The 21,563-nt window shown below is 46.9% G+C and overlaps 4 protein-coding genes and 1 long non-coding RNA gene across 9 annotated transcripts in view; 3 read left to right on the top strand and 2 right to left on the bottom strand.

Annotated features, from left to right (window-relative positions):
- Positions 1 to 2,429: 2,429 nt before the first annotated feature.
- CRYAB (crystallin alpha B) lies at positions 2,430 to 6,251 on the bottom strand. The gene is made up of 3 exons (XM_059417309.1): positions 5,759 to 6,251; positions 4,512 to 4,634; positions 2,430 to 2,777 (listed from the first exon to the last, which is right to left on the bottom strand). The coding sequence occupies exons 1-3, from the start codon at positions 5,957 to 5,959 to the stop codon at positions 2,574 to 2,576; spliced, it is 528 nt and encodes a 175-aa protein (XP_059273292.1). The 5' UTR covers positions 5,960 to 6,251; the 3' UTR covers positions 2,430 to 2,573.
- Positions 6,252 to 6,682: 431 nt separating this feature from the next.
- HSPB2 (heat shock protein family B (small) member 2) lies at positions 6,683 to 8,284 on the top strand. The gene is made up of 2 exons (XM_059417297.1): positions 6,683 to 7,139; positions 7,632 to 8,284. Exons 1-2 carry the CDS (start codon positions 7,046 to 7,048, stop codon positions 8,084 to 8,086), a joined length of 549 nt encoding a protein of 182 aa, XP_059273280.1. The 5' UTR covers positions 6,683 to 7,045; the 3' UTR covers positions 8,087 to 8,284.
- A 3,708-nt stretch (positions 8,285 to 11,992) lies between these two features.
- C1H11orf52 (chromosome 1 C11orf52 homolog) lies at positions 11,993 to 19,144 on the top strand. 3 transcript variants are annotated; one of them, XM_059417344.1, is made up of 4 exons: positions 11,993 to 12,201; positions 16,905 to 16,942; positions 17,959 to 18,038; positions 18,262 to 19,144. In XM_059417344.1, the coding sequence occupies exons 1-4, from the start codon at positions 12,170 to 12,172 to the stop codon at positions 18,508 to 18,510; spliced, it is 399 nt and encodes a 132-aa protein (XP_059273327.1). In that variant the 5' UTR covers positions 11,993 to 12,169; the 3' UTR covers positions 18,511 to 19,144. The 3 variants fall into 3 exon arrangements, with proteins under 3 accessions (XP_059273327.1, XP_059273335.1, XP_059273320.1); XM_059417352.1 differs by lacking the exon at positions 11,993 to 12,201 and adding an exon at positions 14,435 to 14,602; XM_059417337.1 differs by lacking the exon at positions 11,993 to 12,201 and adding an exon at positions 15,028 to 16,120.
- Positions 19,145 to 19,564: 420 nt separating this feature from the next.
- The window catches only part of DIXDC1 (DIX domain containing 1), a 70,894-nt gene continuing 68,895 nt past the window's right edge, over positions 19,565 to 21,563 (top strand). For 2 of the 3 annotated variants that reach the window (XM_059417137.1, XM_059417105.1), the window contains exons 1-2: positions 19,565 to 19,666; positions 20,771 to 20,862. In XM_059417137.1, the coding sequence (XP_059273120.1) occupies positions 20,806 to 20,862 (57 nt within the window). In that variant the 5' untranslated portion in view covers positions 19,565 to 19,666; positions 20,771 to 20,805. The remainder of the gene's footprint in view (positions 19,667 to 20,770; positions 20,863 to 21,563) is intronic. The other variant, XM_059417173.1, reaches the window with a different exon arrangement.
- LOC132028432 (uncharacterized) overlaps positions 19,740 to 21,563 on the bottom strand; it is a 10,730-nt gene continuing 8,906 nt past the window's right edge. The window contains exon 4 of the long non-coding RNA XR_009407441.1: positions 19,740 to 19,956. This is a non-coding gene — a long non-coding RNA (uncharacterized LOC132028432). The remainder of the gene's footprint in view (positions 19,957 to 21,563) is intronic.

Here is a 21,563-nt window from a genome sequence, read left to right as displayed (position 1 = left end):
AGGCAGAGAGGCAGGCAGAGAGAGAGGAGGAAGCAGGCTCCCTGCTGAGCAGAGAGCCCGATGCGGGGCTCCATCCCAGGACCCTGAGATCATGACCTGAACCGAAGGCAGCGGCTTAACCCACTGAGCCACCCAGGCGCCCCCAAAGTATTATTTATTTAAGACTAAGTCAATAAATGGTAATTCACTAAAATGAGCACACGTACTTTCTTTCTCAAATAAATAAACCCTAAAAAAATAAATAAAAATTAATAACTTTTTCTAGAAGCATCTTCAGCAAACTTCCCTCCTGTCTCAATAGCCACAATTGGGTCTTGGCCTTTTCAAGACTAATCATTACAGGGAAAAGAGAATTTCCAGGATTGGACTAATCAAGATAGATGGCCTGTGGCTGGAGCTTGGATTCACTTTCCTGAAGCACATGGTTGGGAAGAATATGGTGACACCTAAACCAGTCTGGGGAGCTGTTGGCAAGACTGAAGGTGGTAAATAGGTTGGTTAGGCTAAGACTATCTGCTACATAGCCACAAAAATTAGCCGTTAAGTTTAGAGAAATCTGGCTTCTGTCTAGTATACAGCATTTCTAGCTATTAAGAAGTTTTTTGTTTTTTTTTTAAGGAGAAAACTTTTTGAACTTCTATAGATTTGCAATTCATATTGTCCTAGTTCCACACCCGTACATCATGAAAAAGTTTGGCAACTATTTAGTGTAGAATATTATAATTTTTTTTTAAGGAGGCTCCATGCCCAGTGTGGAACCCAACATGGGGCTCCAACTCACAAGATCCTGACCTGACCTAGAGTCACACACTTAACCGACTAAGCCACCAAGGTTCCCCTCATGTAGAATATTTTAAAAGTGTGGCCAATCCCCAATCTGTAGGCTTTGTGAAGGCAAGAATCTCACTTCAGCTCATGGTCCATCCTCATAAGAAATCAGAGATTAGGTGGAAACTTCTATAGAAAAATAGGAGTTATCTGTGAACGTTTATACTGGATAACCTACATCAGGGCTATTTTTCATTAATTGAGTCAGAAGTTTTGTCTGGCCCCACAAGGGGAATGTGGGTGTTTTTGTAGAATAATATGTCTTTGTGTTAGCTAAATAATAAAATCACTTATTGAGCAATTATTAATTATGATCTGAAACTTAATTTTTTAGGGGGAGGGTCATTAAATTGGATGTTTGTCATCTTAGTCCTTCTTTTCTTTCTCTTTAATATTTTAGTTTACTTATTTATTGAGCTCTACACCCTACATGGGCCTCAACCTTGGGACCCCAAGATCGAGAGTCCCATACTCCACCAAATAAGCCAGCCCAGGTGCCCCTTCCCAGTCTTAATTCTGAAAGGTATTTGCTAAGTAATTTAGATATTAGAATTAAAAGGCTTATTTGGAGATTATGCTGAGTGAAATAAGTCAAGCAGAGAGAGTCAATTATCATATGGCTTCACTTATTTGTGGAGCATAACAAATAGCATGGAGGACATGGGGAGTTAGAGAGGAGAAGGGAGTTGGGGGAAATTGGAAGAGGAGGTGAACCATGAGAGACTATGGACTCTGAAAAACAATCTAAGGGGTTTGAAGTGGCGGGGGGTGGTGGGAGGTTGGGGTACCAGGTGTTGGGTATTAGAGAGGGCACGGATTGCATGGAGCACTGGGTGTTGTGCAAAAATAATGAATACTATTATGCTGAAAATAAATTAAAAATAAATTTTAAAAAATTATTTGGTGATAATCACCCAAGTCCTGTTTTTTGCTCTTGTAAATCAGCTGAAGGCATTGCTTATCAGTAGGAAGACATCAACTCTGGGGGCACCACCTCCTAGCCTGGCAACGTAATTAATTACAGAAACACACTAAGGTCTTTTAGGCTTTGTATTCCAGAGTTCATTCAGATTTGTTGTTGGAACAAAGGCCAAAATCAAAGAAGGAGGAGAGGGAGGAACTAATATTCCTTGGGCTTTACCTATGTTTTCTCCTTAATTTATTCATCATAACAAGTGTACACATCAGTGCCACATGTTATAAATGTAATACCTAAGGACTGGAAAGGTTGAGTGACTTGCTAAATTTATACTATTAGTAAGTAGTGGAGATAGCCATTCTGACTATAATATCCCCAAGGACCTCACAGTCATAATGCACTGATTTAATGGCTCTGCATTGTTTGGTACATTTATTTTAGAAAACACAGAACAGGGACGCCTGGGTGGCTCAGTGGGTTAAGCCTCTGCCTTCAGGTCATGATCTCGGGGTCCTGGGATCGAGCCCCACATTGGGCTCTCTGCTCAGCAGGGAGCCTCCTTCTCCCTCTCTCTCTCTGCCTGCCTCTCTGTCTACATGTGCTCTCTCTCTGTGTCAGATAAATAAATAAAATCTATTAAAAAATTATTTTAAAAAACACAGAACATTCAAACACAAGACAGTTATCTGTTGCTGAATGGTATTTTATTAGCTTAATAATTTGGGCCTGCCCTTAGCATTAATAAGCTTCAGCACTAATCACAAGATTTTCATTCACCGGTGGGGAAATTTTTGTCTTTTAAAAAATGCAGTTGGAGAAAGGGCGTCTACTTCTTGGGGGCTGCAGTGACAGCAGGCTTCTCTTCACGGGTGATGGGAATGGTGCGCTCAGGGCCAGAGGCCTGCTTCCTTGGTCCATTCACAGTGAGGACCCCGTCAGAGGACAGGGATGAAGTAATGGCAAGAGGGTCCACATCAGCTGGGATCCGGTATTTCCTGTGGAACTCCCGGGAGATGAAACCATGTTCATCCTAGTCCAAGAGAATGAGGAAAAAGAGAGATAAGAACAGGAAATAACACACCACTTCAGAACTCAGACATCCTCCTTCCCCTTAGGTGTGACCATACACCATTGCAACAAGAGAGAAAACCCAACAGCTGTTCTGTTTGGGGCTAAGATCAAATTGCCTAGGTGCGGGGCGCCTGGGTGGCTCAGTGGGTTAAGCCGCTGCCTTCGGCTTGGGTCGTGATCTCAGGGACCTGGGATTGAGTCCCGCATCAGGCTCTCTGCTCGGCGGGGAGCCTGCTTCCCTCTCTCTCTCTCTCTGCCTGCCTCTCCATCTACTTGTGATTTCTCTCTGTCAAATAAATAAATAAAATCTTAAAAAAAAAAAATTGCCTAGGTGGTCACTGACCAATGAGAGCCTGAGAAATCTGAAACAGTCAAAACTGCCAATCTCCCCAAACTGAGGCATGGCAATTTTTAGGGGTGTTTCCCAAAGGTTTAGATCAGTGTTGGGCCTACAGGATCTGGAATATTATTCAGCATTGAAGATCTGAGTCCCCAGGGAAGCCCAGAAACTGTCTTCACTCCTCAAGAATGTCCCAGAATGTCCCAGACCAAAAAGACTACTGCTAAAAACAACAACAACACTTCACCCAAGGGGTCTATGACCCAAACTTAAATCACATAAGCAAAACTGAAACAGCCCTAGGACCTCAAATTATGCTGTTTGATACATGAGAATCTGAATTATCAATAATCAGTAAGCAGACTCATTTAAAAACGCACCCAGAAACTAAAGAAAAGCCATTCCTCATTTTCTAGAATTCTGCTAAAAAACTACCTGCTTCTAGAATTCTCTAGAATTCATTGTGTAGAATTTTGTGAAAACTTTATACCCAACCTTTACACCAGCTGAATCTCAAGCATTTATGCAGATAGGCTCTCATTTAACTGATTTCCACATGGGCGCCAGGGTTTTAGCTCCTGAGTGCAGCTCTGAAACTTAGGCAAATCAAGTAGTTCAGCCTTTTAGATGAGCTAAAGATGAGAGGATTCTGGAACTTCTAAAAGCAAAGTCCTAAAGTCAAGAGCCTTCAGGGTATACACAATTCATTTAATTAAGTAAAGTAACCAGGTGTCCAACAACCACGATTCCTGAATCCGCGGTCCTCAACTTTGAATAGACATTAGAATTACCCAGGGAGCTTTTGGAAATACTGATGTCTGAAGTCAACCCCTTAAAGAATTCTGATTTAGGGGCACCTGAGTGGCTCAGTGGGTTGAGCATCTACCTTCGGCCCAGTTCATGATCTCAGGGTCCTGGGATCGAGCCCCACATCGGGCTCTCTGCTCAGTGGGGAGCCTGCTTCCCTCTCTCTCTCTCTGCCTGCTTCTCTGCCTACTTGTGTCTGTCAAATAAATAAATAAATCTTTTTTTTAAAAAAGTCTGATTTAATTGGTCTGGAATATGTCTAAGCACTGGAACTTTTTTTTTTTTAATTCCCCTAGTGATTCTAAGGTAGCCAAAAACCACTGGATTAAATGGAAAATAAACCTCCCATGTATCCTATCTAAGGCAATCAAATCAAAACAAACAGCAAAACTCGACTTCTCTGGCCCAAACACAACAGCAGGTCGATCCCTGTCCCAGACCCTAATGGCTTACGACTAGAAAGTCACCAGGCTCAGGGGCTGATGGGAGTGTCCGCTGTATGATACGCACTGGATGAATGAGCAGAAGAGAAAACAAGCTACACACCTGACGCTCTTCATGTTTGCCGTGCACCTCAATCACGTCTCCCAACACCTTGACCTTGAGTTCCTCTGGGGAGAAGTGCTTCACATCCAGGTTGACAGAGAATCTGTCCTTCTCCAGGCGCATCTAGAAATAGCACGGTGGAGGGGGAAGGGGAAGGGAAAGGAGAAAAGATGGTATGAACGTGGATGACCTTAGTGCAGTCTCTTCATTCTGTAGACTTGCCTTCTGTCCAGGGGGTTTATCCTCCTGTTTTTGGCTAAAAGTCCCTTTATGAATAAACATGGCTCTCTGGTTCACGGGAGCCACCACAGTGGTACCCAAGCCATACTGCATGGTCATCAGACCCAAACTTTATTTACAGGGACAGGAGAGAAGACTGGCCACCCAGGGGAGCAATGACGAGGAGAGGTCATGGCTTCTGCTGCCTCTCTGACCCCAATGCCTGGCCTTGTCATTTGTCTGTGAGACAAAGGCCCCTTCTTCTTACTCAGGCCTCTGCCAAGTTTCCCACCCACCCAATCTGGAATGTTCTGCTGGCCCTGATTGTCCTTCCAAAGCCCTTGCTCACTCAGCTCCTGTTTACTCACACTTGAATATTTTTAAACCAGAGTGTGCTCTGTGACAGCTCAGTCAACCTTATCTGTTCATCCCACTCTCCCACCCTCTTAGGACAAGTGGGGGGTCCCAAGACTGGACCTACATTCTTTACTCATTAGGTCTGAACCCAGGTCAGTGCCCTATCACAGCTCTGAGAAACCTGCAAAATCATAGATGAAGGCATAGAAAGAAAGTAAATAGTGTTTGCTGTCTCCTGCTCCATGCAGTGGAGATAAAAAGCTCAGAACGAGGCAGGACCGTTTCCTGACTCTGAAACTTGAGATGCTAACATTTGTCAGGGGTATGAGATATTAGAAGAGGTGAGCAAAGGAGTCTGAAGGCAAGCAGCTCTTTCTTTGTAGATCTTTATGGACCGAACCAGAAAGGGGCACCCTACTTAGAAGCTAGGGGATAGAAGATGATCTTCACAGCATATGGGAAAAATGCAGTCAGTAGGATTCAGTGCAGCATCCAGTACCAACAGGTAACTGGGGGAAAGGACCAGTGGCCTAGTCTGTCTTCACTGGTGGACATGCAAGTGCCTAAGACCCTGAGACAAAGCCAGATTTAAGCAGGGAGACAAAGGAGAGCAGATGGATATATTTCCAAGCGGTTCCAGGAAGAGCTCTTCTTTCCTGGCAGAGACTTACCTCTGAGAGCCCGGTGTCAATCCAGCTGGGTGCCCGCAGGAAGGAGGGCGGCCGAAGGTAGAAGGGGCTCAAGGAAGTAGAAGTTGGGAAGAGATCAGACTCCAACAGGTGCTCTCCGAAGAACTGGTCAAAGAGGCGGCTGGGTGAGTGGAAGGGAAAGAAGGGGCGGCGGATCCAGGGGTGGTGGATGGCGATGTCCATGGTGGCTAGGTGAGTGGAGGGGGTCAGCTGGCTGGTCAGCTCCTTCAGCTGCAGCTACAGCCAGCCCCTTATATACGCAGTCTTGTGAAGCTTCTGGAATGGTGATGTCAGGAGTTTTATTATCCCAGCTCACCGCCCGTTCATGGAGACTTGTGATCGGGGATTTGGCAGTGTGACACATACCCAGTACTCACTGAGCTAAGAAAAGAGAAATACAAACACGTCTGAGCTGGCTGGTGACTTGTCCTGGTCTTGTTTCACTAGCTTTCCATCCACACCCAGTGGCAGCCACCCCCCGCCCCCCAACCAGCCTCTGTTCTGGAGCTGGAACAGAGTCAGGAATCCCAAGCAGGCGGGTGGTGTGCCCCCCCCTCCTCCTCTCCAGCCTACCATGCCAGGGGAATTGGGCCAGCAACTATCTTGGGCCTGGGCAGGAACTGGAATCTTCCTAGGCCAGGCCCCAGGGACATTAACCCTTTGTGGGTCCCTGGAGCAGAGCATTGAGCACCAACAAGTCAGCGCCACACATCTCTGTGATGCTCCAGGTTGGCCGGAGTCCAGGAGAGGACCCTAACATGAATCTGGGCAGAAGACTCTTCACCCCACCCCAAAGAGAGGGTGGGAAAGTTTCTTGCATCTTTTATCCTACACAGCGCACAGAACATTAAAACCAGGAACACTTTATGAAGTAGGGTGCAGGGTGCCTGGGAGGAGGGAGGCTGGAGGAGGCGTAGAAAATGTGCAAACTGTAAAAGGCTCTCTTAGTCCTCTTCAGGGCCTCCAGCACCAGCCTCCCCTCCCCAGCTCGCTGCCCAGCCAGGACCCCCAGCTGTCCCCTTAGGCCGCCCACGACAGCTGAAGGGTGTGCAGGGGAGGGCACGGGGGTCCAGGCGGCGCTGGTCACACACTTGTCGCTGGCGCTCAGGGGCCCTGCTCTCCGCCCCTCCCCCGCAGGCTCCGCACTATTTTGGGTGGTGTAGACCCCGCCCCCACCTCCGACCGAGCCCTGGCTCTCCAGCCAGCTGGAGGGGTCGCTGCTCCGTTGGGGCTGCACCTCGGATCAGGGCCTCGGACGCCTCTGCAGCCATGTCGGGCCGCTCGGTGCCACATGCCCACCCGGCCACCACCGAGTACGAATTTGCCAACCCTAGCCGCCTGGGCGAGCAGCGCTTCGGAGAAGGTATGGCACAGACGCCACCCCCTTGCCTCCCACCCCCACCTCCTGACATTCCGGGCTGACCTCCCAACGGTACTGGCCTCCACCCCACTCTGGGCTTAACTGAACTCCTGGGGCGAGCCATCTCCCACCCCAGACTCCCCCTCCGCCCCCGCCAAGCAGGGCTCTGTCCCCTTCCTACCGACCTCGGTGCAGATGCCTTGCCCACAAGGCTCAGATACCTGCCCCTGTCCCCCTTGGTGTGCCTTCTTGTTCCCCTTCTGCCCACCGGGTCCCTGTTTGGTTTGCCCTCCTCCACCCCTGTCTCGTTCTCTAACTTGGTCCCCTCTTTGCAGCTGCCACCTTGTAGCCGCTGTGTGCCCCTGCCTCCTTTTCCTACTTCTCTGGCCTCCCTGGCTTCTCTCCCACACCCTTATCTCCTGATCTCCTCACTTCACCCTGTTCCCACCTCATCCTCCTGCAACCTGCCTCTTGTCTTCTCTCTCTGCCCCTCAGGCCTTCTGCCAGAAGAGATCCTGGCCCCCACCCTCTACCATGGCTACTATGTCCGGCCCCGAGCCACCGCAGCTGGTGAGGGCAGCAGGGCAGGGGCCTCTGAGCTTAGGCTCAGTGAGGGCAAGTTTCAGGCATTTCTGGATGTGAGCCACTTTACCCCAGATGAGGTGACCGTGAGGACTGTGGACAACCTGCTGGAAGTGTCTGCCCGGCACCCCCAGCGCCTGGACCGCCACGGCTTCGTGTCCCGAGAGTTCTGCCGCACCTATGTCTTGCCTGCTGATGTGGACCCTTGGCGGGTCCGCGCTGCCCTCTCCCATGATGGCATCCTTAATCTGGAGGCACCGCGGGGTGGCCGACACTTGGACACAGAGGTCAATGAGGTCTACATCTCCCTGCTCCCCGCACCTCCTGATCCCGAGGAAGAGGAGGAGGCAACTGGAGTTGAGCCCTGAGTGCCGTGGAGCTGGCTTGCGGCGAACCCTTTTCTACCTCCACCGTGATATGAACAGCTGCCCACCACCCCAGAGGTAGCAGTGTCCTTGGGGGAAGGGCAAAGTGCATGGCCCACAATGTATGGTTTGGTCCCTTGAGACGTGTCATAGCCTTTGGTTTAGTTCTGGGTGGAGGTGAATAAACCCAAATCTCAGGGCTGTGTTTGTGCTGCTCCCCATTCTGTGGCCTGGACGATGGGATGGGCAGGGAGGGAGGGGCTCATAGCCAGCTAGACAAAAAGCTCCTCAGTTAGATGTGCCCAACGTCACAGCACCCTGAGCTCACACTTGGATGCTGAGATCATACCCGGAAGCTGACACTGGCTCCAGATCAAATTCCTAGCCATAATTTTTTCACAATGCAACAAAAGAGAGAGTGATCCTGGGAGGGAAAAGGGATATGCCGTCCAAACAGCCCAGAGGGCACTGTCTGAGCTGGTGATTAGAGACACAAAAACAAGGGTCTCCAGCCTGTCTGGCCTGTTTTGGGTAGGGGTTGGGAAAACAGTTTTAGGCTGGAGAGAGTTGCCTAAAGCCCTGTTTTCCCAGAGTAAGGTCTGTCCACTGAAAATGGTCTCTAATTCTGAGCGATGGAGTATGCATACACAGGGCACAGACACAAAGCCTCTGCCATTGTCACCAAACCACACAGTGGCTCCAAACTGTGCATATGGGAGGCCTGTGACAGAAAGCATTTGTTTCTAATCTTGGAACATCCCAAAGAGAGGAATTCCTGAATCACCCACCCAATTAAAGACTAAATGCAGGGGGACCAGGGCTGTTTGTGTGGTGACGATGGCCAGGGAGCCCTCCTTTGGAAGCAGTCTTTTTTTTTTTTTTTTTTTCTTTTAAATGTCAGAGAGAGATTGTGACTGACAAGCAAGGTGAGCAGCCCGCTGGAGGAAGAAGCAGGCTCCCCGCAGAGCAAGGAGCCCCATGCGGGACTTGGATCCAGGACCCTGAGATCATGACCTGAGCTGAAGGCAGATGCTTAACTGACAGAAACCCAGGCATCCCAACTGAAAGCAGAGTCTTAATACCAGGGACACGGTGTGTTCAGGAAAGCGTGGTTGTCTGACTCCTCGGTTACTGTGTCGTTCAGGCACGTGTCTGATTTGAGGAGTGTCAGAGGATCTCCTTGCCCCCAACTATGTGTTTTATAGTTGTGGTGGACATCTTCCATTAAAGTGGTTGATTCTGAACCTTAGGTTACAGACCCAGTTGAAAAACCTAGCAAAAGGAATAGGTCCTCTTATGGGACAAAATACACATGCTATCAAATTTGCCTTACCGTTTGAAGAGGTTCACACAGCTCTTGAGTTCCACTCATACACCCCTCCTTAGGGATTTGTGGATTCCCAAGATAAGAGCCCTCACTCAGTGAATTCACTTCTTGGTTAAAGCGTTACCATTTATTAAAAATGAAAGCATGCCTCAGAGAAATAACAATGGATATATTAATTTGTTCATCCATTCATTCAACAAATGTTTCTCAACCCCCAAGTAATACACTATGGTGGATATACATTATAAATATAGATTTTATTTATTTATTTTTAAAGATTTTATTTATTTTTTTGACAGACACAGATCACAAGTAGGCAGAGAGGCAGGCAGAGAGAGAGAGAGGAAGGGAAGCAGGCTCCCTGCTGAGCAGAGAGCCCGATTCAGGGCTTGATCCCAGGACGCTGGGATCATGACCTGAGCCAAAGGCAGAGGCTTTAACCCCCTGAGCCACCCAGGGACCCCTAAACACAGATTTTTTAAAAACATGATCTTTTATTGTCTACTCTCTAGAACCTTAATCTAACTGAGAAGAAAAAGAAACTAGAAAGGCTCCTCTTCGGACTTCAACCAGAACCACTTCCATTGATCTATTTTGGAATTGTTATTTTTATGCGAGCTTTATTTCAAAGAGAGGGCTCCTTAGCTAGGAAAAAAAAAATCTGAAACTTCTCATTTAGTCCATATCCCCATACCACTGAAATTCTTTTACAACTATTAGTCAACTTCCTCTTGGGACATTTTAAGTGACAGAGAACTTAGAACTTCCTAAGTTCTTGTTGGCAGTTCTTCATCGGAACTTTTTGGATGTATTTCTTACAAATTCTTCCTTCTGTTAATTCCAAATCTTCACTTTAGTAACCTCTGCTCACTGGTCTAGTTATGTCCAAAAAAATCAATGCAATCCATCTTTCACTTGGGAGTCCCTTGAAGATTTTTTAAAATAACCATCCCATCCCCTTAAGGCTTCTCTTTCCCAAGTAAACATACCTAATTCTTTTAACCATATTCTATAGGACTTTTTTTTTTTTTAGTTTGTTTATTTATTTATTTACGTAATCTCTACACCCAATGTGGGGCTCAAACTCATGACCCTGAGATCAAGAGTTGCATGCTCTATTCACTGAGCCAGCCAGGTGCCCCTAGGACTTTCCAAACCACTTATTGCTTAGACAACTTTCTCTTGAACACACTGCCTTTCGACAATGTAACTTGAAATTCAACATGTAGACGTAAAATTATTATTTCAATCACAGGCTGACTGGAACAGACTTTACTGGAATCATCAGTACCCTTGCTTATCACTCCAGAATTCCATTAATGCTGCTTAAGATGTATCAGGCTTTCTGGGTACCACAATACACTATTGATTGCTTTGGAGTTTCTTTCTTTCTTTCTTTTTTTAAAGATGTATTTATTTATTTATTTATTAGAGAGAGAGAGAGAAATCACAAGTAGGCAGAGAGGCAGGCAGAGAGAGAGGGGAAGCAGCCTCCCTGCTGAGCAGAGAGCCCGATGCGGGGCCCGATCCCAGGACCCTGAGATCATGACCTGAGCCAAAGGCAGAGGCTTCACCCCCTGAGACACCCAGGCACCCTGGAGTTTCTGTTCATAAAATCTCTTTGGTGTTTTTCTTTATATTAGAGGAATGTGGCTGAAAAGGAACCAGATTGTGGAGGGCTTTGAATGCCAGGCTAGGATGTTTGGGTTATCAGGATGAAAAGAATACAGTTAATGGTAGAATACGGAAGGAATTGCTGGGCAGAAGCATAACCAGGAAGCAAGAGGCTAGTGAGATGATCCAGCACAAAATAGTAAAGTAGATGCTTTGCCATCCAGCAAGTAGCTGAGAACAAGAAGCAGTAACAGTAGCTAGGACTTAGTGAAAGCTTCCCATGTGAGCCCGGCAGGTTTCACAGATTCTCCCAGAGCCCCTAGTTTCTACAGAGGGATTTTCTCATCTGCAGCTTACTCGTTGGAGAGAGTGGAATGAGTCTGACGTTGGGTGGCTGGAAGGAGAAGCTGGATTGTGGGAGTGGAGCTTCCATAGTTCTGTACTGGGCATGAGGAAGTAAGTGGTCAGGAAGTGCTGAGGCCATTCCAATTGTAGAATCATATGATTTTTGACCAGAAAGGGGATTAGGCAATGAGTTGAGACCTCTCTTTCACCCTCGTAGATAAAAGTGATTTGCCCACATTAATTCCAAAAGCAAGGGAGAATATAAAAGGAATCCATGTCCCCAAATTTAAGTTTCCAAGAGACTCCAGTATTCAAACCCAGATTCTAGACAGGGATAATTAGAAACTGATACTGGTCATGTTGAAAGTGAAACTCCATTAAACCTGAGTCGTGCTGGGGAAACGTAAGTAAGACTCTTCATTCCATTATAGAAGATAATTTCAATGACTGTGAGGTAGTAGAAAAAACACTTCCTAAGGAAACCCAGAGCTCTTTTCTATCTCACGTTTCTTTTCACTGAAGCCTGAAGCTCAAAGTTCATGGCTTCATCAAAGCAGCTCCAAATCCCAAAGGTGAGATGGTTCTCACCTGGAGCCCATGTGTGTTCCTCTACCCTTTGGCTGGGAACAAGTCACCTGGGAATCACTCCAGCAGGTGGCTTCCAAAGTCCAACCTGCTAGGTTGAAATCTGACACTGACAGACTCACTGGGAGCAGCTATTGAAAGCTGAACCAGGAACCAGGAAATACACCAGCCTCTACACATAGAAAACAGCTGGCCTCCCTCAGAGACAGAGCACCATGGGAAACCAGCTCTGCTGCGCGGGAAGCTGGTGAGTAGGGGCTGGGGGTGGAGGGGAAGGTCTCTGTCAGTGGAAGGTGGACGTGGAGGCCCAGGGATAAGAGAAAGCCTGCTGATAGTTCTCGACTGCCCTCCCACTGCCGCCTCCCTCTGTCTGGCACGTCTCCGGGTGCCCCACCGGAGCTTTACCTCTTTCTGTCTTCCCTCCTTTCAGAAAGCTTCAGAAAACACAGCCAAGCCTGCTGACTGTGGAGGGGCCAGGGCAGGGCCGGAATGGTGAATTGGCATGGGTTCTCTCGTCTTCCTCTCCTTTCCTTTCTTCCCCGGAGGATAATCATCTTTCTAGCAGAGCTTACTACCCTCCGGGCACTTTTCAAACAATCTCTTTCCAACGATGCTATGAGGGAGGTGGCCTTACGTGTCCTGTTTCAAACAGCTGAGAAGCTGAGGCTCAGGGAAGTTAACTTGTCCCAGGTCACATGGCCAGTGAGCAAACAAACGAACATTCCAACCCAGGCCCTTCGGACTTCAGAGCCTGTGCTTTCAACCACTACTTAATATTGCCTCCCAAATCAAGGAAATCGACTTTGGAGCAATGTCACTTAAAAGGGCAGAAATGGGGTGACAGAGAACGCCTAAGGACTATTTGAATACAGCTTCCACATTTACTACTGTGTGCCCTTAGGCAAGTCCTGTAACTTCTCTTTTTCTTCATGTATACAATATAGATAACATGACCTATGTTGTTCAGATCATAGAGTTGAAGAGCAGAGGATATGTGAAAGCCTCACAATAATTTATTTGTGGTGTTTTACCTGTTCTTTTCCAGAAGTGTAAATCACTCTAAACCCCCGACCTGGTTTTATCTTGTTTGCTGTTTTCTTATTTATACCTTCCATGCCTGGTTCAGTCTTGAGGATGTCTTGCTCATGAAAAAAAATCATCCTTATATTTAGAGAAATAGATAAGGTACATTGAAAAGCCCATGTGATTTGGAATCGGTACATTGGATTCCAGTCCTACTCATTCATTTATTAAACAAATATTTTATTTGTTTAATACTCATTCATTTATTAAACTACTCATTCATTCATTTATTAAACTCATTCATTTATTAAGCCACTCATTCATTTATTAAACAAATATTTTATTGAATGCCTATATGTGCCAGGTATAATGACAGGTACAGAAGACATAGTGATAATGGGAAATTTGGCTCCTGCCTTCTTGAGTAAGAAACCAAAACTCTAGGTCCTCAGTTGGCCCATCTGTGAAATGGAAACAATAATGAGATTCTCAGAATGTTATCAGGACAGGGTGAGAGGTACTTTTTTAAACTCTGAGATGTCCCATAGACATAGGACACTTAAGGATAGCTAAGAATTTTTTTTTCAAAGATTTGAGAGAGAGAGAGAGAGGGAAAGTGTGATGAGGGGAAGGGTGGAGGGAAAGCAGACTGCACTGAATGAAGAGCCTGATGGAGGGCTTGACTCCATGACCCTGAGATCATCACCGGAGCCGAAATCAAGAGTTGGATACTCATCCAACTGAGCCAGCCAGGCACCTCGACATCCAAGAATTTCTGCAGAAAGGGTGTCACAGGTTCTTTCACTTCCTTTGTTCAAAGTTTTCATAGTCTTCATTTTTGGTAAGTTCTTCCTCTAGTGGTGTTGAATCATAGCAGTCAGCTTTTACTGATGCTCATCATATGTCAGGCACCTAAATGAGTATTTTACATTTTTTTAACATAATACCTCCAGTAGTTCATGGGGTTTAGGCTCTACTGTTATCCTCATTTTATTAATAAGAAAATGAAAGCCTGAGGGAGCTAAAAACTTGCTGGTCATACAGCTAGTCTATCTGACTCTAGAGCCTGGCTAGAAACACTACCCCCAATATTCTAACCAAAACAATTTTTTTCCTTCTTAAAATAAATAGTAGGACAAGGGGTGCCTGGGTGGCTCAGTTAGTTAAGTGTTCGACTCTTGGTTTCAGCTCAAGTCATGATCTCAGGGTCCTGGGATTGAGCCCCGCATTGGGCTCTCCATTCAGCAGGGAGCCTGCTTCCCCCTCTCTCTCTGCCTGCCTCTCTGCCTACTTGTGATCTGTGTCTGTCAAATAAATAAATAAAATCTTTTAAAAATATAAAAAAAATATTCTAAATATATTTATAGCAACTATAAATGACGAAAACATTTTAGTCTATTTCCATGTAATCCCTTTTTTTTTTTTTTTTGGTGTACCTCATAGTTACAGTTATCCATGCCACAAAGGAAACAACATGTCTACAAGTGTACAGAGTGTACAGCAATGCTCCGTGTTCCCCCCCTAACAGAGCTGGCTGAGACTCACAGCCAGACTGACGTTCCACCTGATGCAGAGTCCCAGTAAAGCTGATCAGGGATGACCATGCGCCGGTGCAGGACTCCAAGGTTTCAAAACTTTATCTTTTATTAGCAATCCTGATTTTATATACGGTGAAGCCCCTCACCCCCATATAAACTGAGGCAGAGTGGGCCTTCATGGGAATCCAAACATTTTCAACAAAGCTTTGAAGCATCTCAGCATAGAACCCCCGGCTCAGGCCACCCTACCCCACACAGCCAATGACTCGGAAAGGTCACCTCGTGTAATCCTTTTGAAATACCTAGGTGCATAGCTTTTATCCCAAAACTTGCCTTATTATCCTCTTATTAACTTAAAGAGTAAGATTTTCCATGCTATTAGATGTTCTTCCAACATGTTTCTTTTTTCTTTTTTTTTTTTTTAAAGATTTATTTATATATTTGACAGAGAGAGATTACAAGTAGGCAGAGAGGTAGGCAGAGAGAGAGGAGGAAGCAGGCTCCCTGCTGAGCAGAGAGCCCAATGCGGGACTCGATCCCAGGACCCTGAGATCATGACCTGAGCCGAAGGCAGCGGCTTAACCCACTGAGCCACCCAGGCGCCCTCCAACATGTTTCTTAAATGGATGTACAATGGTCCCTTTAGTGGAGATGTCCTTTATTAGTCAGTTCCTGATACTGGATGTAAAGGATGTTTCCTGTTCTTTACAATTGTAAATAATCCTGCAACAAGCATCCATATTTGTGCCTGCTTACTTCTTAGGACATGGAATTGCTACATCAGAGGGTACACACTTTATGTTTAGGCTTCCTTATACTTCTTGTCAATTGTATTCCAGGAAAACTGAGCCAATTTTTATTCATACTACCAATATCGGAAAGTGCCCGTCTCGTTTTCTGAACTCTGAACTAAAAATCAAATCCTATCAGCTATGAGTCTACCAGAATACTCCATTTAGGTTGTGTCCAGGCATTGTATAGCATCTGACTTGGGAACAGGCTCCATTCACTAAAATAGGGCCGCCCTAATCTGTTGCGTTAGAATTTATGTTCTCTTCATCCATTTAAGTAGAAGTAAGTAGGAGAACAGTGGCGACAAGGGACAAGAAATTAGAGGCTAGGGTAAGGCTATGACTTGAGTGAGGTAAAGAAAAAAGAAAGCAAGGAAGGAAGAGAGAGAGAAAGAAAGAGAAAAGAAAAAAGGAAGGAAGGAAAGAAGAGGGAGGGAAGGAAGGAGGGAGAAAAAAAGATAGAAAAGGAAATGCGGAAGTAGAAGGAGTAGAAAGACCTAAAAGTGGTTTCACAGCTTTTCTTCTGAACCACCTGTAAACTTCAGATGGTAATTCTATCTGCTTTCAACTCAGCAAGCTGCATTAAAACCAAAAATCAAACCAGAACAGAAGCCTTTGTCAAATACAAAGTGGGAAAATCATGATTTTCCCACAGTAGTAAAATAGACATGATCTAGAAGTTTCCTTCCCTCTCTCTCTCTCTTTCTTTTCAGTTAGCAAAAGGAGGAAATTTCCTTATGGAGACAGAAGTCACTCAGACAGGGTTGGCTCCGGTGAGAGTTTGGAAATGTACTAGCAAGAAAAAGCATCTGGAGTAAGCCCCAAACTATTCAGCCTATTTCCTCAGACAAATGTTTTTCTCTGGTCATCACGCAGTTGACAATCACGTAGACACACTGGCTCCACTGGGGACCCCAGAGGTTCCGAAATGAGTCTGTCCTACAGCTCAGAAATGAGGTCTGTCCTGCAGCGAGGACAAGGTAGCTGAGTCACTCACCAAATTCAGAGCTCCCTGTGCTGTGTGTGTTAAAGGTTAAATATCTCTCACTTTCTCTGTTAATTAAAAACAAGGACAGGGAAGCAGGGAGGGAGATCACCTGCTAGAAAAGGGCTTTGAGGGGTCCTAACTTGTTAGCCCTCATTGTGGCAGCTTCTGTGACTCCCAGAGTGAGAACCCCATTATGGCAGAGACCCTGAAAAAAAAAAAAAAAAGCACAGAAGCGGCAGCAAGAGGGTCTCTGAATCCAGGAATATCCCATAATTTGGCAGGTTTCCCTTGCCCTCTGCTGGGATTAGCCTGTTAGACAATCCCAGAATAGCCCTCAACCCAGCTATATTCCTGGCATGTTGTGTCTGGTTGCCTGAGGCTGTATTTTGGGTTTGGTTATGTCAGTTGTACCACTCCACCTTCCAGAACCATCCTTTGTGGGAGAGATGTGGTACCCCTGATAAATGCTTTCAGGCTGACTTAGGGTGAATCTTTGAGGGAAGTGAGAGGGTCATCCTAGAATGTTAAGGAGACCACAGAACAAATGATGAAGGTGAGAAGATTGAGGCCAGGACTCTTACACGTGGATGATCTGTGTTTCTTTTTACAGGAGCTGCCCATCAACTTCCCAGAGGAAAAAGAAAACAGGTAACTGGGTGTTGGGGATGGGGGCTCGGAGTGGTTGAATTAGAGAAGAGAAGACGCAGAACCGGTGTCTTTGGAAAGGGCATAAGAATGAAAAAGAGAAGTAGCCTTGGAAGGGGTGAAGGGAGATAGTACACCAGAGAAAATCTTCAGGGTTTCCAGACCAGCTCTAAAACGCTGGGTCTCATCCTTTCCATTATCTTAGAGTGGCAAGGTTGGTTGTGTGTTCTTTCATTCACCCAGCAAAAATTAACTGAGCACTTACAGTGTATGTGGGGCACTCTGCTGGGTCCCAAGGAGGCAAGAGAGGCACAAGGACACACAGTCTCAGTCCTCGAAGAGCTCAAAATCAAGTTTAAGAGACTTATTTACACATAAACAAATGCGATGCAATCTACCAGTGCTGTAAGATTCACACTCGTACGGTAGGAGAATGGGAAAAAACACCAATGTCAAGGGAACAGTAGCAAGTCCTCAAGCTGGAAGAGGAGCAGTGAAGAAAAAGGTGGGTAGTGCCATTACCTCATGTAGAAGAAAGAACAGAAAGAGAAAGAAAGAAAGAAAAAGGAAGGAAGGAAGGAAAGAAGGAGAGAAGAGAAAAGAGGGGGAAGAAAGGAAGAAAGAGAAAGAGGAAAGAAACAAGGGGCTGAGTTGACTGACTGTTTGGTGTGGCTGAGCACTGTAGGAATAGTCTGTATAGTAGACTGTAAGCTCCCTGAGGCAGAGGAAATCGCTTGCTCCTCCTTCTAGCCCCAGAACGTGCCACACCGCTTGGCATATAAAGGGCTCTCAACATGTACCTGCTGCACTGTGTTAGGCGCCGGTGAAAATGAGGATGGAAGATCTTATGCACAGAGCATGACAGGAGTCTGGACGTGGGAAGGGCAGCAGTGAAAGAGGTGCGAGCCGGGGCAGGAGATTAGTTAGAAGCCCACCGAAATAGTTTGAGATTCGAAGAGGGCAATCTCAGTAGAGACAAGGAAGAGAGAATGAATTTAAGCTGGGTTTCTTCCTCTTAGGAAGCCAAGCAAGACGGGCCCCGAAGCAGCAGCAGCAGCAGCAGCAGCAGCAGCAGCAGCAGCAGCAGAATAGTGTAAAGGTAATGACCGGCCTCTGCCCCTTCCAGGGGGCTGCTCCCACCAGGGATCTGAGGACTCAGCTTTTACACCCTGCCACACATCTCAGTTATCTTCAACCAGAACTTGCTGGTTCTGCCCCTCCAAGGAGCCAAGCGAAGGGACATCAGAATCACTGGCCCTGCTTTGTGGGTGAGGGGCAAAAGCAAGCCAAGAATGTCCCTTAATGCTGTCTGTCTCTTGCAGGCCCATGACACAAGAGGACCTATTTATGAACAGGTGTTCGAGAAGCCGGCGACTCAGGAGCGGAGTCAAGGCCTCAGGTTGAAGGAGAGCAGCTTGCATTACGCAGACATTCAAGTGTGCAGCTCCACCCAGCCGCGCTCTGCTCGGGAGGTGAAACACCTGCAATCAGAAAATGCTACGCAGTATGCCACCCTCCGCTTCCCCCAGGCCACACCGCGCTATGACAGCAAGAACGGGACCCTAGTGTGAGCGCTGGGGAGGACGGACCTGTTTCCATCCCTTCACCCTTGGGGAGAATCTGCCCTGGGGAAGTGGCTGGCACCCCAGCAATGGCTGCCGCGTTTTCAAGAACTCCAGAGCCCTTTCGAGTGCTCCCAGTCTTGCCCCCTTCCCTAAGCCTATTGTCTTCTTTGCCACCATTAGCTTGGAGTTGTATTGGGGCTAGCCAGGGTGGACGGAGTTCCACAAAATGACGGGGGCTAGGAGGAGCTGCCGGAAGTCTGTTGGCCCCTACCTCGGCTCCTGCTTTCAAGAAAAGCACTGATTAGGACAGGTTGCCCCAGCACTTGACCTGGTTTTGTTGGGATTAATTTAAGGGCGTCTCTTCTACACACCTTAAACGCCCAAGCTGAAGAAGGAGAGGTGCTCTGGGAAAGCATCCCGACTCTTGCGCACAGCCCCCAGAGCTGGCTTGGGCAGTTCCCTCGGTGGCTGGGTCAAGGGTGCCAGAAGCCAGACAGACAAACGAGGCCAGGGGCTGAGGCTGACCGTGGGTTACCAGTACAAGTCCCTGACAGTACTGCACGGCCCGGAAACTCCCCTTCACTGGACTGTGGGCTCTCGCAGGTGCGGAGCCGCTGGGATCAATAAATCGCAGAAGGAACGTGGCTGGTGCGTTTTCCGGGGTGGGGGTCTGTCGGCTCTACGTCAGAGAAGCAGGTCTCGCTCAGCCTGAGGGCAACCAATAGATCCCAACACTCCGCGGGAACCACACAGGCTTTGGCTGGGGCGGAGCCGGGTTGCAGTTTGGATGCCCAGGAGGCGGGTTCGTATCTGCAGGAGGCGGAGCTCCCTGGGCCAGTCCCGGCATTTGGGGGGCCGAGTTGGCCCGCAGGAAGCGGGTCAAGGAGGCAGGAGACGGGGTCAAGGCCTGCTGGGGAGGCGGTCTGGGCCTTTAGGAGGCGGAGCCAGCCTGGCAGGGGGCGGGGCCTAGGTTGTCCAGGGCTGGCTCGCGCCGGCAGGGAGGTGGGCGGAGGTGGGCGGGGCTGGGCGGGGCTGGGTGGGGGCCGGCCTCGCGTCACCATGGCATCGGGAACGCAGCGGCAACGCTGTATCAGGAGGAGGCCGAGCTCAGAAGGGCGAGGGGGGCAGAGATGCTGAACCAGAAGCTCCGAGGATTTAAGAGGTAGGTGCTGAAATGTGTGTGTGTTGGGGGGGAGAGCAGAGGGGACGTGCCTGGAAAATATACTTACCACTGGCTGAGCGTCCAGATCAGAAAGGGGGACACACGGAGGGGTGGGGGTGGGGGCGTCGCTGGAAAGGAGGCGGCAGAAGTTTCAGGTTCTGAGCCTTACAGGTTCTTAGGGTGCAGTTCCTGATTCAGACTTTCAGAGCTTGGAGACGTGCCCTTTCAGTCTGTATGCCATCCTCCCCAAATACCGATGCTCCTTGATTTATCCCTTAGAGGGGCGATTCCTTAAGACAGACATAGTACTTCGTGAAAATGGAATCACAGCACAAAATAGTTGGTAATCATAGTATCGACTTCATAGAACTTTTGTGAGTATTTAAAACACTTGGAACTGTACATAGTGTGTAGTCAAATGTAAGCTGTCGTTATCATCATTATCATCATTTTCCTGGCCTGTTCTCTGGCACAGACCTAGTGCAAGTCGACTTGGAAGAAGTGGCTAGAAAACTTCTTCCAATACTAATTGGCGAAGTAACTCCCTAGCCTGTTTATTATTAGCTGGGACGGAATACCGTGAACTTTATTTCCAACGGTGGTTTACTATGATGGTCAAATTCAATGATGTAGGTGATAACACTTTGTAGACTTAAAGTGCTATGTAAAAATTTCTGCTTTAAAATATTAATACAGTCCTTCTAGGTTAAAAGGAATTCCTGAGGATGAATGGAAGTGCATGCTATAAGAAGAACTCCCAGTATTTATCTGTCTTGTCTTCAGAATTCTTACTGTGGTCATTGACTGATTATCTTAGGGAGGAGGGAAAATGCATTCTTGCTTGACTGATAGGGAAGCATTGGTCTTTCCTTTATTACTGTTAAGTCTAAGTGGCTAGTTTTTAAAATACTCCTGGGATAGCCCTGTTGTGGTTATAATATCTTTGGCTGGATTTCCTTCTGACCAGGGTCCCATTTCTGAAACTTGTAGATGACATAAATTGATAGATTCGGGGCAGGGGCCTGACACTAGTAGATTGGTTTAGCTTTGGAATTTTTTTTCTTGTCCAGTATTTTTGTACATTGTCCCTCTTCCTATTTTAAGGTGGCCCTGATCCGGCTTTTCTAGGGACTCCGAAGATGGGGACTCAAGTGGTTAGGAGACTCTGTAACTCCCTGATGCCAGCAGAGCCCTCTGTAAGTTTCTGGTGTACTGTTGAAAGGAGTGTGATGACATTAATGGAATTTTGGTACAGTTCCACAACTAGGGGATTTCTCCATCAAGACTCAGATCCTGGAACAAAATTGTCATATATTTGCTTTCTTTTCTTGCTTCCCCTTCTTGTAGAAATTCTAGCTCCCTTGATTCGTTATAAATAAAATCAGGGAGAAGTTAAAAAATTATGGCAATTAATCAGAATGTATGCAGTTTGAAATATTTAAATAATGTCTGTTATAGAAATAATGCATGCTAATTATAGAGCATTTGGGAAATATTACAAACCATGATTTTATTTATTTATTTATTTTTAAAGATTTTGTTGATTTGAGAGAGAGAGACAGAAAGAGGGAGACAGCTTGAGCAGCAGGGAGGGGCCAAGGGAGAGGGCGAAGCAGGGAGCCCCATGCTTAACCCGACTGAGCCACCCAGGCATCCCTAAAACAAATATTTTAACAATTTCATATTAACAAACTTAGTTTTAGGGACGCCTGGGTGGCTCAGTGGGTTAAAGCCTCTGCCTTCGGCTTGGGTCATGATCCCAGGGTCCTGGGATCAAGCCCTGAATCCAGCTCTCTGCTCAGCAGGGAGCCTGCTTCTTCCTCTCTCTCTCTCTGCCTGCTTGTAATCTCTGCCTGTCAAATAAATAAATAAAATCTTTAAAAAAAAGGGACGCCTT

Source organism: Mustela nigripes, chromosome 1, assembly GCF_022355385.1.
Source record: "Mustela nigripes isolate SB6536 chromosome 1, MUSNIG.SB6536, whole genome shotgun sequence".
NCBI classification, from domain to species: Eukaryota; Metazoa; Chordata; class Mammalia; order Carnivora; family Mustelidae; genus Mustela; species Mustela nigripes.
This window is presented reverse-complemented; position numbering and strand designations above follow the sequence as displayed.